Source organism: Acipenser ruthenus, chromosome 1 (assembly GCF_902713425.1).
Source record: "Acipenser ruthenus chromosome 1, fAciRut3.2 maternal haplotype, whole genome shotgun sequence".
NCBI classification, from domain to species: domain Eukaryota; kingdom Metazoa; phylum Chordata; class Actinopteri; order Acipenseriformes; family Acipenseridae; genus Acipenser; species Acipenser ruthenus.
In genome coordinates this window covers 114,163,439-114,179,049 of record NC_081189.1, presented here as the reverse complement: position 1 = coordinate 114,179,049, position 15,611 = coordinate 114,163,439, and the positions used below count along the sequence as shown (strand labels likewise).

At 41.2% G+C, this 15,611-nt stretch overlaps 1 protein-coding gene across 3 annotated transcripts in view; it reads right to left on the bottom strand.

Annotated features, from left to right (window-relative positions):
* Positions 1–288: 288 nt before the first annotated feature.
* The window catches only part of LOC117420817 (lactosylceramide alpha-2,3-sialyltransferase-like), a 68,070-nt gene continuing 52,747 nt past the window's right edge, over positions 289–15,611 (bottom strand). For 2 of the 3 annotated variants that reach the window (XM_034034470.3, XM_034917326.2), the window contains exons 4-7: positions 13,623–13,963; positions 13,009–13,195; positions 10,006–10,164; positions 289–9,569 (exon numbers count right to left, since the gene is read on the bottom strand). In XM_034034470.3, the coding sequence (XP_033890361.2) occupies positions 9,312–9,569; positions 10,006–10,164; positions 13,009–13,195; positions 13,623–13,963 (945 nt within the window). In that variant the 3' untranslated portion in view covers positions 289–9,311. Of the gene's footprint in view, positions 9,570–10,005; positions 10,165–13,008; positions 13,196–13,622; positions 13,964–15,611 lie in introns of those variants that run through there. The other variant, XM_059034216.1, reaches the window with a different exon arrangement.

Here is a 15,611-nt window from a genome sequence, read left to right as displayed (position 1 = left end):
GACGGACCAATCCAATCTCTACCTGTACCAGTAAAAGTTTCAGGCACAAACAGAGGTCTAAAAAAAAAAAAAAAAAAAAACAGTCACCTACTCAAACAGCTTGACCTGCATCACCTGTTGCCTCTAACAGTGTAACCGCCCGCCCCTTATTAAATAATTAAGGTGGGTTCAAAACTGGATTAGAATTACAGTAACGTGTCGCTGCCACCACTTTAACTAACCCAGGAGGTCCAGTACAAATCGAGACCTTAGATGAGGACACACAAGACAAGGCAAAGACACAGAGGATCAAAGTCAAACAGGGTTTTATTATACAAAAGGCTAAAAAGCGCATCGAAGCACACAAGTTAATTTAGCTGTAATTATACTGAATAAAGGTATAGAGTCTGAATAAATGTGGGGACGTTGGCCCTAACAAAAACACCAAAATAAATAAATAAAATACACAACAACCAAGAACACAAGTAAAATAATAACATATACAAAGAAAAAATGTTTAGAACAAATGTATCAAAATCAAACAAGTGCAACAAAATACATGAAAACACACACCACCCAAATAAACTATCCAGTCAGGTCTTCTCCACCAGTATTCAGGTACTCTCACGACTGAGCTTTGAATTTGAAAGTGCAATAACACTATATTTAAAAATGTACAGACCACAGAATAAAAAGCAACGATTAAAACAACTAACAGAGAACCTTATAAATGCACACAGATTGGGCCAATCTATCAGTTACAATCTAATGAAACTAAAAGAGAGAGGGGATGTCTAGAAAGAAGAAGGGGACGGGAACTTATTTGTATTTCAGTATTGGAGGGTTGTTCTCGGGAGGAAGTCTCAGGTACACCAGCATCTCGCACCGCCCAGGGGTCCAGTTTAATCCTCGCGTCTACACCGTCCAAGCTGGTATTCCACAGTTGGCTTTCTGAGCAGCTCTGCAACTGGCACTCCAGTCTCACGATCTTCTCCAGTCCCCTCTGTTCTCAACTCTCATTCAAAACAAGCGATCGCCGTTTGCTTGTTGTTCTGGCTTTCCTTCTCTCCCTTGCAAGCGTAACGCCCTCTCATTTATACACCCTCCCCAATCAATCAATCAACACAAATTAAAAACCGGTGCGCATTCAGCAGGGTTAAATGCATTCGCTACAGCAGAACAACATGAAAAGGAACACAAACAGCCATGGAACTGATAAGTTGGAACCATAACATTTTTACCAATTACACAGTGGATGAGACATTCTCATTAGAAGCTGTTACTGTGACTTCACAGTCTCTCTGTTTGAGAACCCTCTGTGGCTTCTGCTGCAAACTCTAGATGTGATCAAACATAAAAACCTGACTCCAAGCAATACTCAGATGCATTAGCTATAGACAGTCTAGGGTCGTCATTTTCAGCACATAGGCTATATTATAAATTTAAATACCTACATTTTTAACTCCTAGAAAGTCAAATTCCGTAGGTAAAGCATGATCCCTCAGTCAAACACTTTTGTCCAGTTCTGTCAAACAGATCTTCATTGAAATGCTTGCTGCACAAAACACTGTATTTTGTCGGTTCCCAGAGTTTTTTGCCAGATGCCTGTCGACGGACAGCGATTTCCCATTGATTTCTTTTAAAAGGATTATTCGGAAACCTAATATTAAAACATTTCACATCAAAAACTAACCATAACGTATATTGTTGTTTCTAAATTAGCTTTCAAACTATTAACTTTTAATATGGCACAGCGTTGTACTAACCTATACGTTTCAATTGACTCAGTTGTCTATATATATTATTGTTCCTTATTATACCTGTATTTAATCCTGCACTTAAACTGCCTTAATTTAACTGTATCTGCAATACTGTAACACGCTTATCTAACCCTGATGTAACTATTGCTAATTTAATTTAGCCCTTACTTTATCTTGTCCTTGCTCTTATTAGGATTGAAGTTATTGTGTATTGTACTTGCTCTGATTATGTCTGAAGGTATTATCATACCTGCTCTTATTTATACTGTAATTCTTTAAAATACTGTATGTATGTGTTGCAAGTCGCCCTAGATATGTGTGTCTGCTAAGAAATAAATTATTTTCTTCTAAGGTAGTTCTGACATAGCCTGGAGGTATGTTTTGGGTCATTATCTTGCTGTAGGATGAACCCCTGACCAACTAGGCGTATACCAGAGTGTATTGCATGGCGCTGCAAAATGCTGTGGTAGCAGTTTTGGTTCAGGGTGCCACTCACTCTGTGCAAGTCGCCGACTCTGGATCCAGCAAAAGAGCCCCAGACCATCACGCTTTCTCCTCCATGTTTGACAGTTGGTGTCACACACCGAGGAACCATCCTTTCGCTACTCGACGGCGTACAAAAACCCTGCGTGATGAACCGAAGATTTCAAATTTTGATTCATCGGTCCATAAGACCTTCTTCCAGTCTTCAGTAGTCCACTGGCGGTGCTTCATGGCCCAGGCAAGCCTCTTTTTCTTATTTTGCCATCTTAGCAATGGCTTTCTTACTGCCACTCGACCTGTCAAACCTGCAGCTCGAAGTCTTCTCTTCACAGTTGAAACTGAGACTTGCTTACTTCGACCAGTGTTAAGCTGTGCTTGAAGCTGTTGTCCTGTGAGCCGCCTATCACACAAGCTGTTGACTCTCAGAAACTTGTCTTCTGATTCTGTTGTGGCTTCGGGTCTGCCAGACCTCTTCCTGTCAGAGTTTCCTCCAGTTTCCAAGTGCCTTTTGATGGTGTAGGAAACTGTACTCACTGACACCTTGGCTTTCTTTGCAATTTCTCTAAAGGAAAGACCTACACTTTTAAGGGTTATAATGGTCTGTCTGTCTTCCTTTGTTAATTGCCTTTTTCTCGCCATTATGAGAGCAATATACTACTTCCTGCAGTACAATACTGTCCAAATAATGCTTAAGAGGGTGTAGTAACACAGTCTGTTCCAACACTGCTTTTATACAGACAGAGGGTTTGTAAGTAATCAACAAAAGTTGGGACACCTGTAGGAATTGTTAGCATCAACTTTCAAGGCTTAATTTACTTCCATTGCTGCAGAACAGCTGTAAGTTGTTAACCCATTACTTGTTCCCTGAAAAAGGCCTTTTTGTATAACTCTGAAATGTACATTATTTTTCAGTTTTTGGTAACCTAAACTTTTTTTTTAACCTCTGGCAGTTTACCGCTTACCTTTGTACCATTTCAGGTTATTCACTGGACTTGAACTGCTTAAATTTCAATAAAAACTGGAAAAATGGGGGTATTCTAAAACTTTTGACCGGTAGTGTATATATGTATATATATATATATATATATATATATATATATATAGTTATAAAATAAATAAAAATAACTGGCCATTCAAGAATTACTGTACTGCTTGAACCAATCTTCATTTTCTAAAACATACTCAAACATTTATTCAGATACCAGTAAGCAAGTATTATTATTTATAAATAACTAACAAATGTAAATATATCTGGTAGTAATATTGGGCTCTATACTCAAAAGTGTCGGTACCAGAATTTCTTAATAAGGAACGTTTAAAGAATATTTGTGATACTCAAAACACTCCTTCCCACATTCCGATTTAAGGAAAAAAATACAGCTGTTTTTCACAATACCGACGATTGACAAAATTCCGACAGTTTGGCTTGTTATCGCCTCATTAACTGGTCATGTAGGAGTTCGAAGTGATACCCAAAAGTCATGTTTAAGAGACTTTTTTTCCGTAAGAATTTACAGACAGGTTTTGTCTGCCCTAAAAAGCATATTATAATTATTACTTGTTTATTTAGCAGATGCCTTTATCCAAGGCGACTTACAGAGACTCGGGTGTGTGAACTATGCATCCAGCTGCAGAGTCACTTACTATTACGTCTCACCTGAAAGACAGAGCACAAGGAAATTAAATGACTTGCTCAGGGTCACACAATGAGTCAGTGGCTATTTAACCACTGGACCACACAGGACCATATTACCCTAGCGTTCTCTATAGGAACTGGTATTTTGTCTCCATAAACAAGGATTTGTGCCATGCCCTCGTGTTGTAGCAGGTATATGGGTAATGCTACCACTTTTGCTGTTATTAAAATGCCAAGCAATGTAGTTGCTGTGCTGGAAAATGATTATTACTATTTTATGTGTACTAATTTGCTTCATTTACTTGTTTGAATGACTCACAAAGCCAAGCATTACTGATGTATATGAAAAAAATTATGATTTTAGGGGATTTTATGCAACAGCAGGGTCTTTTCAAATAGCCAAAGGAGAGATTTGTTTGTCTTTCCCGTGTCCTGTATCAAGTAAGAGTTGCGTTACTTCTTAAGGCAGTCAGTGCTATAAATATTCTCTGCACTGACACCAGCATCAAAAGAAATATGTGTTATAATAATATAGACTCAATATCAAGCTTTTATAAGTACTGTATTTGTAACGTTTGCCTGGCTATAAACGATGATAAATGTAGTCCGACCACGCCAGCCCTATTAAGAGCACTAAATTAGACTGTTAAACTATTTACCTATTAGACACGCCTGTCCTTTTTATTCTGTTGGCTGGGACACAAAAGCATGCAACACATGAAAAAGGACAAAACTTTACAATACTGTCTACTAGCACTACCTGTCTCCACGATGTAACTAAAGGCGCCTGTTTAATTATGCATTTAGCCTATAAACAATTCCAATCCTCTGTGCTTATTTTGCAGAAGGCAGCACCTCTTTCCCCCCTTACAGATAGCAGACCTCCAGACTCACCTTCTGATGCCTATACAAAAATCAACCGATATATAATGGTAAACTAAACTATTCAAATCAACTAAAATGGTGAACAACAAAGAAAACAAGCTAAAATCAATGTATACTCTGGCACCATTAAATCCAATTGCAATTAAAATACTTAACAGTAAAAGCATTGGTACAATTCCGTTCTGCACAAACAGTACAAATTTAACAGCTGCAAGGTGCCCACTAACTACTGTTATTAATATTAGTCTCTGGTACTGTTAATATCATTTCAGCATTCTCTTGTGTACAGCTTTCTTCCTAACAGATTTACCCCGTGCCATTTAAATGGCTCACTCATACAACAAGGAGCTACCTCTCCTTTCAATCAGATCTCTCTCAATTTGCTCTCCACGTGAAGTATTTAACACACTGCACCTCCCAATTACCGATGTGTACAACTAGTGTGTCTAAACAAATAGAGTGTTCTTTCAAAATAACGTGCTCAAAATAATTACACAAAAATAAAAATAAAACTGTGAATATATTACAACACACAAATAAAACAAGCCCACAATCAGCGAATACAATTGTAGCACCCGGGATCGGCACTCGTTCTTTTCGATCAGGGTGGGAACAGTCAGGCAGAATAAACTAAGACCACAACACTATGTAGGGCAATGAACATCGTTTTATTAAATACAGATGGTTAACTACATTTAAACAAATAGGACAAGTCAGGAATACACAGTCACGACATGGGGTTTGCACTGTTAAATAAAAACAATAGAAGTTCAATTAATTAAAAAAACAAAGTGCAGTGCTGCTCAACACAATCGCGGAGACGGGGCTTACTAAAAACAACAATACTTTCTTGCTCTCTCTCTCAAGAACTCCCCATTTTCCAGCACTCCTACAATCCTAATGCCTGCAGCTCACTGACCTGCTTAGCGGAGGTGATAGCCACGAAGAAGGCTGTCTTCATAGACAGATACTTCAACTTTATGGAGTATATGGGATCAAACAGGGCCTTCGTGAGAGCCTCCAGCACGATATCAAGGCTCCATGCGGGGAGAACGGTCCTCCTGGGAGGACGTAATCGCCGCACGCCATTAAGAAACTGGGTAGCCAAAAAATGCGCACCACGTCCTGAGTTTCCTCTGCCTGTTGGGAAGGGCCGGTTGTTCGCTGCTGGTGTGCCCTGCAGGCGATGCCTTAGGTCACCCAGCAGAGCCATGGGAACCGGAACTGTCCTGGTGACAGTCCGCATCGGAGGAGCTCGCCAGCGGATCGGCCTGCCCCACGCGGGAGCAACGCAGCCACCTGCCGGGACGCCTCACGTTCCCGGTGGGATCTCTTATCCGAATCAGGACCTCTGGCTTGTGACAGCCACAGCTGTCTGCGAGCCACAACTAAGCTAGCCAGGCTCTGGCCAACAGCTTGCCCTTGGAGCAGGGACTCAGGGAGCAGGGAGCAGGGACTCGCACAGGACGCCATCCATATAGGCCGTCAGTATACCTGCCGTGTTTGCCAGGTGGGTTATTATTATTATTATTATTTATTTCTTAGCAGACGCCCTTATCCAGGGCGACTTACAATCGTAAGTAAATACATTTCAGAATCACAGTACAAGTAATAATATAATTAAGAGCAAGATAAATACAATAACTTTGGTTCAAGCAAGCACAAGTGTGACAAAATACAATTCAGTAATACAGCAGATAACAGTGACAGTGATAGTTACATCAGGATATGATTAATTACAAAATACTACAGATTAAACACTTGGCAGATTACAGTATTCTGAAGTACAGGATTAAATGCAGTAAAATAGGGGGCAGATAAGAGCAAATAAAGCGCATTTTAAGGAAGGGTGATAGTGTCCCAGGGGAAAAACAGAGGAGTTCTACAGGTGCTGTCTGAAGAGGTGAGTCTTAAGGAGGCGCCGGAATGTGGTCAGGGACTGGGCGGTCCTGACATCTGTAGGAAGGTCATTCCACCACTGCGGAGCAAGGGTGGAGAAGGAGCGGGCTCTGGAGGCAGGGGAGCGTAGATCGTAGGTTACCTGTGCCTCCGATGCATCCGGCCCTCAAGAGAGAGGTGGCCTGCAGTATCTGTGTGGCTTTTCAGCCCTGGGTGATGGAGAACAGGTTGGAGACCTGAAGGCTCAGATGGAGCAGGTCCTGGAGCTGTTGTCTTGACAGGCACCTGCGGCTCCAGCCGCAGCCCCTGCTCCAATACCGCCCCAACTACCGTACCCTCTCTCCCCCAGGGGAGATCAGGGTGAACAGGAAGAGGCATCCCAGGTGGCACTGGAGGACATACTCTCTATAGCGGACTACTGGGACGCAGCCTCCTTCTCCTCTGGCATTGAGGTAGTCGGGGTGCCCGAACCCCCTGCCAAGGTGGAACCTAGCTTCGAGGTGGCCTCAGAAGCCAGCGCTCCACTGCTGTTGGACTCGACATCGGCACTGATGCAGCGTGCTGCATCGTTTTTGCAGGTCCCCTGGACGACAGCGGCAGAGCCATGCCGCTCAGTATTCTGGTCAAAGGCGATGGCTCCTCGCCCTCAAAAATTCCCGGCCTTCACGGAATTCATGGAGGAGGTACGCAGTATGGCATTTTGGAGGATACTAAAACCAAACTCGAACACACTCCACATCCAGATTACAGGTCAAGCAGGTTGACTGATTTCGAGACTAACCCCTGGAGTAGGGATCAAACTCGGTTTTTGAACATGGTTATAAATCATGTTTAATGTGGATTTAAGGACTTTAAAATCATTTTTTAACCCTTAACACAGTTTCAATCAATCAATCAATCAATCTTTATTTTATATAGCACATTTCATAGTGGACCACCATCACAAAGCGCTTTACAAGACACAGTGAAATACAATGCCTAATACATTAAATACAAGGCTAGGATGTGAATTCTAGAACATTGTGGATGCATATGTCGTACAGAATCATGAGAATAAGATACAGTTTAAAAAAAAAAAGTGAGAAGTAGCAAAGACACAACAGCTAATCACAGATATCAGACTTAAAGAGCATGGAAAGCAAGAGAGAACAAGTTGGTCTTGAGAGTTGATTTAAAGCGAGCGACGGTGGGAGCATCACACACCAAAGCTGGGAGAGAGTTCCAGAGAGTCGGAGCCATGAAGCTAAAAGAGCGTTCTCCAAGTGTGGTGCACTTTTGCTTGGGGACAACAAGCAGGCCAGAGTCGGAGGACCTCAGCTTGCACGCAGGGACATAGCGGGTCAGCAGGTTTATGAGGTACTCAGGGACCTGTGTGATGAAGGGCATTGTAGGTGAGCAGGAGAATTTTGAAAGTAATCCTGAGCCAGTGCAGCTGGGCAAGACAGGGGGGTGATGTGTTCAAGTTTTTTTACATCTGGTAAGGATCCTGGCAGCGGCATTCTGAACTAGCTGCAGTCAGTTGATGGCGCATGCCAGAAGACCACCATAGAGAGAGTTGCAGTAGTCGAGTCGAGAGGTGACAAATGCAGACTGATGTGGACAGGGCCTAAGAATCATAAAGATAGTCTCCGCGGTTTCATGTTTAAGAAACTGGGAGAACCCCAGTGCCCCATGAAAAGCGTCCTGAAGTAGCTTGAAAAATCTCAGAAAAATGCAAAGTTTTTTTTCCTCCACCCAAAAAGATTGCCATAAGCACATCTTGATTCTCAAGAAATAAGGTACGGCCATGAGCCAATGGGGATACCTTTCATCTTTCATGCCTTGTCTGTAACATGTTGCTGCCACCATCAATGCATGGGAATGTTACAATTAACATTTATAAAAATGGAAAAAGTTCAGGAAAATTCATTCTTTAAAAACAAAAAATGTTGTCTTTTTGGACTAGTTTTTCCTGTGAAGGAGTATTCAATAAATGTCTGCATTTTAGTTAAAACATTTTGTTTAAAAATTATTATAATGTTTTACCTATATTTAGTCGTTTTAGAAGTATAATAGGATATTTGTATCCTAGTTTTGAACAGACACTCACATGAGGTTCCATTGATTCACAGATCAGCAACTCCACTCTGTCTTGGATTTTATCATCTTGCATAGTGTTTTTTTTTTTGACAGATGAAATATTCTTCTTAACCTATTGAACCTGACTAGTATTGCTTTCTTAAACAGTCTACAAAAGTTGAATAAATATAATGTATCATTGAAAAGTAAAAAAGAGAGTAGGGCCTGAGAGATTCGTTTTTCTGATTGCCATCCACAATTTGGCGCAGTGAAGAGGAAATCCCTGTAAACCTGGATAAATTCCCTACAACTACTACATGATAACGGAAATGAATGACCTCCATTGCATTGTATGGAATGTAATTAACAGACACAAACTTCATACAGTATGGAGCCAAAATGTTTTTCACTGCACCCCTAAAAATACAATCATCAAAAACGCAGTGCTTACCTTAAATTAATCACCTACTTTCACATTTACTTTGTTTTGTTTGTACAAGCAAATTCAATAAAATTAATTAAATGCACTAAAAAAACTCTTCCTGAAAGAGCAAAAAAATTAAATAAAATACACAATATTATGTGCTGGCTTTAGTGACTAATGCTGGATTTTAGTTTTCACAGAAGCTGCAGTGTATTCCTCCTGTGAGGTCTGTGATTACTCCAGCTTTAACCAGTTTCGCTAGTAACTGCTTCTCAGCGTCCACATTGTGCATGGTTTCCCCCTTCATGGCATCCATGCGTCTGTTTTCATAGTAATGCAGTGGAGCTTCAGGTTGCGTGAGATCATATCCAAACCCGGCTAGGCTCACCTCGTCACACAGGTATGTGGCCAGGACTGTGGCAGTGACCCCCAGTGTCGGCACGTTCTAGACGCAAACAAGAGGAGAGGGTTACTGAGAACAGAGTTCAGCAGAACACGTACAGTAGCCTCTCTTTCTGAAAGCTTTTGTAAAATGGTATGTCCCATAAGTCAGGCATCATAGGTGTCACTTTTAACATTGGTGGTCTCACTATTTCTTTCAGGTGTGAAATGTCTCTAAGCAAAGAGGAATGAGTTCAGATCAATTTGATGAAGACAGCCAACGAGTTGTGACGGACTGATTTAACATAGAAAATCCTACAGTGGTATAAAAAATAAAAAAACTGATGTCGGTATTAGAATTAAAATCATATTCTGTAATTCCAGTATACAGAATAAAGAAAAGTTCCTGTAACACACGTCCATTCATCAAACTTGTGACAATCAGAAGTCAGTGCTGTGACCTTACAGGACACAACTCCTTAAACCAAGAGATACTGTACCTGGTCCCACCCCCAAAACCTCCATCGTGGTTCTGAAAACTGGAGAAGGTCCACCGCTGTTTGACTGATGATTTCAGGGTTCAGGATTCGAAACTGGGATATTCCTATGGGGATTTCCTTCGGCACCCCCTGCCAAAAAAACAACCTATCCCATAGGGACTGAAAAAAAAAGTTATAAACAATAATAATAAAATTCAACATTACTGCAAACTAAGACTTCTCTTTTTCAGTGTCAGTTTCCTCACAGAAAAATAAGTCTCAACTGACATGTTTAGGATGTGCACTTTCAATTGGGACTCTTATGTATGTGGTTCATTTAATCTGGCTGGCAGTCAGGAGAAAGGACCTTGGATCTCAGTCAAATCCCGCACCCCCCGCCCCCTTTCCCCCTGCCTTTGCAATGGCCCTTTCCGAGGGTCAGTGTGTTTTCACTGTCCTGTCCCTTGAACTGAAACCTTATGATCCAGAGATCATATTACAATTTGCCGCCTCAGTGAACCAGGACGCTGTAGATAACACTGTGTAACAATTTATTTTATTTTTTTTGGTTCCTGGGTAGTAAGTGTTATTTCCTAATTGCTTATGCCTCAAAAGTATAGAAAATGGCTATTATTCCCCACAAACTTTGCTTTTGTGACCAGGACAGTGATATTTTGAAATTTACCTATTTTCCAGAACATTCCAGATAGATTCAGTGCTGAGTAAACTTGGAGTAACTTCTAGAACTTTCTAGAACTTTCCAGTAATATAAATAGTAGTATAAATACAAGGGCCTTAAGCCCACCAGTTCAGTTTACTTCCAGCTGCCTAAGTGGATACATATCTGCATTTTTCTGAGATGGCATCAAGAGGCTGCAAGCATCCGGCAGACGCATTTTGCTATGTCTGCGGCCAATTTATCAAGACAAGAGCGAAAAAGTACTCCGTGGAAGCATCTGCTAAGATGTGTGAGGCCTACAAGGCATATTTCGGCATGCCTGTCGGGGATCAAGACAAACCCTGGGCACCTCATTTCACCTGCGAGCACTGCAAAAAAACTCTGGAAGGTAAGATGGACAATTGTTGCTCGGAATTTTATGTTATAAAATGTTAAAATTTTTAAAATTGTAAAAGTTTTTAATTTTAAAATGTTTTACAATTTTCAATGCTATTGAAAAAATATATCATATATGAAAAATGTTGCGAGAATCTCTTACACATTAGTCATGGGTGAAATAAATGTATTTTTGTAGGATGGTACACAGGGGAAAAGAGAGCCATGAAGTTCGCTATCCCAAGAATTTGGCGGGAACCCACTGACCACTCAAGCAACTGCTACTTCTGCATGGTGGACCCTTCCAAACGTCAGACTGGCAAGAATGCACCTGCTATCACGTATCCGGACCTTCCTTCATCCATCGCCCCAGTGCCACACTGCCATGAGCTCCCCGTACCCACTCCTCCGGAGAGAGAGCAGCCGTCTTTAGAAGAGAGCAGCAAGTCAGAGAGCGAGGAAGACGTTGTAGATCCAGATGACAATTTCAGAAGTGGAGCTGAGGAGAGAAACCCATACTACCCCAACCAAAAAGACCTCAACGACTTGATTAGAGATCTTGGTCTCACCAAGTCCAATGCCGAGCTTTTGACGTCTAGGCTCAAGCAGTGGAACTTGTTGGATGAAAGTGTGCAAGTCGCAGATCAGAGGAAGCGTCACCAACCTTTTTCCAGCTTCTTCACCCGTCAAGATGGGCTCTGCTTCTGCCACAATGTGACCAGTCTGTTCGAGGCAATCGGAATCGCCTGTAACCAGAATGAGTGGCGCCTCTTCATTGACAGCTCATCCAGGAGCCTCAAAGCCGTGCTGCTCCATAATGGTAACAAGTACCCGTCTCTTCCCCTGGCTCACTCGGTGCACCTCAAAGAGGATTACAACAGCATCAAGACCTTGCTGGACGCCTTGAAGTATGATGAGTACGACTGGGAGGTCATAGGAGACTTCAAAATGGTGGCATTCCTGATGGGTCTCAAAGGCGGTTTTACCAAGTTTCCCTGCTATCTTTGCTTTTGGGATAGCAGGGACACCAAGGCGCACTACCACAGGCAGGACTGGCCACAGCGGACCGAGTTCTCTGTGGGGAGGAACAACGTCAAGTGGGAGCCACTGGTGGACCCCCGGAAGGTGCTGATGCCACCACTGCACATCAAATTGGGCCTTATGAAACAATTTGTCAGAGCTCTAGATAAGGAGTCGGCAGCCTTCAAGTACCTTCAAGACTTCTTCCCTAAGCTGTCTGAGGCAAGGTCAAAGCCAGTGTCTTCGTCGGACCACAGATAAAGAAGATCCTGGAGTGCAATGAATTCCCCAAGAAGCTCACTAGTAAGGAGAAAGCGGCTTGGAACAGCTTTGTCGCAGTGGTTCGGGGCTTCCTGGGCAATCACAAGGCTGAAAACTATGTGGAGCTGGTTGAGACTCTGGTGAAGAACTACGGCACAATGGGCTGTAGGATGTCCCTCAAAGTCCATATCTTTGATGCTCATCTTGATAAATTCAAGGAGAACATGGGAGCATACTCGGAGGAGCAAGGCGAGCGCTTCCACCAGGATATACTGGACTTTGAACGCCGCTACCAAGGACAGTATAACGAGAACATGATGGGAGACTACATTTGGGGGCTGATTCGTGAAAGTGATTTACAGTATAATCGTAAATCTCAAAAAACTACTCACTTCTAAATCTTTTGTAGTCATTTTTGTATTACTTTAGTATAAATACATGTTAATTTGGATTCATATGTTGTTTTTTTCTGACTTTATGTGAACGAAAAGACACAAATTCGCCCGTTTTCTCATTGGAAATAGGTAAATTTCAAAATATCACTGTCCTGGTCACAAAAGCAAAGTTTGTGGGGAATAATAGCCATTTTCTATACTTTTGAGGCATAAGCAATTAGGAAATAACACTTACTACCCAGGAACAAAAATTGTGTTACACAGTGTAAGTACTCGATTTTACAAACTACTCACCACTGTTTCCCTTTTAATCATGGCCTTCAACCAGTTAAAGTCAACTGTTTTGTAAATGACTGCCACAAACAGGGTCTTAGGATCTATGTCATCCCAAGATTTGGGGCTTCCTTCTGGATAACTCATCCTGATAGTGGTTTTGTTGCCTATGTCTTCAATAAAGTTACTAACTGGAGCGTTGTTCAACCTGAAAAAAATTCAAATAAAATCTGTTTTCAGCCAATACATTTTAACATTTGTTTTAACTGAAAGTCTGCTCATAAAATAGAATAAAAATGTCACACACCATCTTATCTTAATGTCTTTCAAGTTCTAACGCAATATAAAAGTATGTAATCTGCTTTTATCCATAAAAAAGCAGTTTCAATAAACTGCCCAGAATTCTGCTGATCTCTTGGAGTAAGGGTTTAAGAATGTGATATACTGCAGTCCTCACTCCACACTTCAAAGCTAAACAAAACATTCTTCTGTAAACAACAATGGGACCTGTAAGACTGTAGTTATGATGGTACTGTGTAACAATGCTCCATGGGAGCAACGGCCTCTGCTGCAATGTGTTATCTATAATAAATTAGTTTTAAATTAGACAATATACATAGACACATATTCCTCACCTGATTACAACATCAAACTGATTCAAAAGCTGGCCCACCTGCAGCCCACGCATGATACCACCGCTTCCCACCACCACACAGCGGCTGCAGGACTTCATGCTCCTCTCCTCCTGCGCAGCCTCGGGGAAAAGGCCCAGAACTTCCTTCAGTTTCCTCTCCATGCTTTGAAACCCAAATGGCGGGGGGTATCTGAACACTGCCTTGCTCAGAACATCATTTTTTCTCAGGAAAGGAGGGATATCTGTCTTGTATCGCTCAGGGAAGAGAGCAGACATATTCTTCCTGGTGGAAGACCGTTTGCATTTCCTCTGCAAGACTTCAGTGACAAAGGTTTGTACACGCTACAAAAAAAGTAGATAAAGGGGATTTAACTTTCCTGACAGTAATGGACATGGAAATTTTGCCTACATATGAGAAGTGCAAATTGTTTCACCTTGGAATTACTAGAGTATATGTGCAGACATGAATGTATTTTTCCCAGTTTATTAAACCTTATGTATACCCACTTTAATATATATATATATATATATATATATATATATATATATATATATATATATATATATATATATATACTGTGTGTATATATATATTCCATCCAGTGTAGTCCAGGGGTGTGATACAGGACTACATCTCCCAGAATGCATTGTAGTTTGTAATTAAAGCCAGGATGGGAAACACCTGGCTCTAACAGAATGAGGGTCACCTGCCTGTAGTTAGGTAGTTAGCAGGTCAAGGGCTGTGTAAAGGTTGTCTGTGTGAAGGCTAAGCCTGTGTGGAACCAGTCAGCGTATAACCTGTGTGAGCAAAGGTGCTTTGGGTATTTAGAAGTATTTGTTTGAAACTTTGTTTTGTTAATTTCTTTTGTTTGCGTTGCAATTTATTAAAAATGCGCCAAGGCTTTCAACTGCAGCTCTTGTTGTCTAGGTTGCCATTTTTGCTTCTAGCCAGCCTTGGCCACCAGTAACGTTACCACAGATATATATACAGTATATATATATATATATGTATATATATATATATATATATATATATATATATATGCGCACTAAACATACTGTTCTGAAGGCTGAAATGATTTGAATGTACTGCTCACATAAAACAAATGGATGCAAATTAGGACAAATTCCATAAAAATGTGCATAAATGGGCCTTTGTAGGATTAGATGACATGTTGGAAAAAGAAGTGTGTGGCAATTAATTAATCTCGAAACCCAGAATTAAATGATCCACACTTCAAAGCTCCATTTGGCACAATCCTGATCTCTGGATAGCAGATAAACAGCTTGAATTTATCTCCTGGAGGCAAAAGAGCATTTCCTGTCTAACCCACCATTTTGAGCATGGGAGGTTTTTATCTTTTGAGAGGCTGCAAGAAAAATGTTGCCTTCATAAAAACTCCCTACTTTCAATAGCATCCAATGAGGCAGTCTTTAAAAACGGAACCATCGTTTCTTGGGATCCAATGAAGGGGAGATTGTTGCCCCATTAATAAGTGCCACAGGATTTTGTTTTCTGGGGTAAGATATGCAGTAATACTCTGTCTGTCACAGAGCACATCTTTCCAGCAGAAGGTTGTTTCTGATGGGTCTTCTTTCAGACACCCAAGCATGCCAGTACTGTTTAGGAGATGAGATACACAGTAATGTCCATGCACTATGGTACTGTTCAATAACAGAAACGTTTTGGAAGAAGACACTGAGCACTCTATGTTGTACCCTTGGCTCTGACATCTCAGCCTCACCTGCACTATGTTACTAGGTGACCTTTCAAGCTTTGAACTTCCTAAAAAATGTTTTATGATGAATCTATGTAGAATACAATGAATTTACATGGCGTGTAACCGGTTATTGAATAAATATTAATTATTATTTAATGGGCAGCAGTGTGGAGTAGTGGTTAGTGCTCTGGACTCTTGACTGGAGGGTTGTGGGTTCAATCCCTGGTGGGTGACACTGCTGCTGTACCCTTGAGCAAGGTACTTTACCT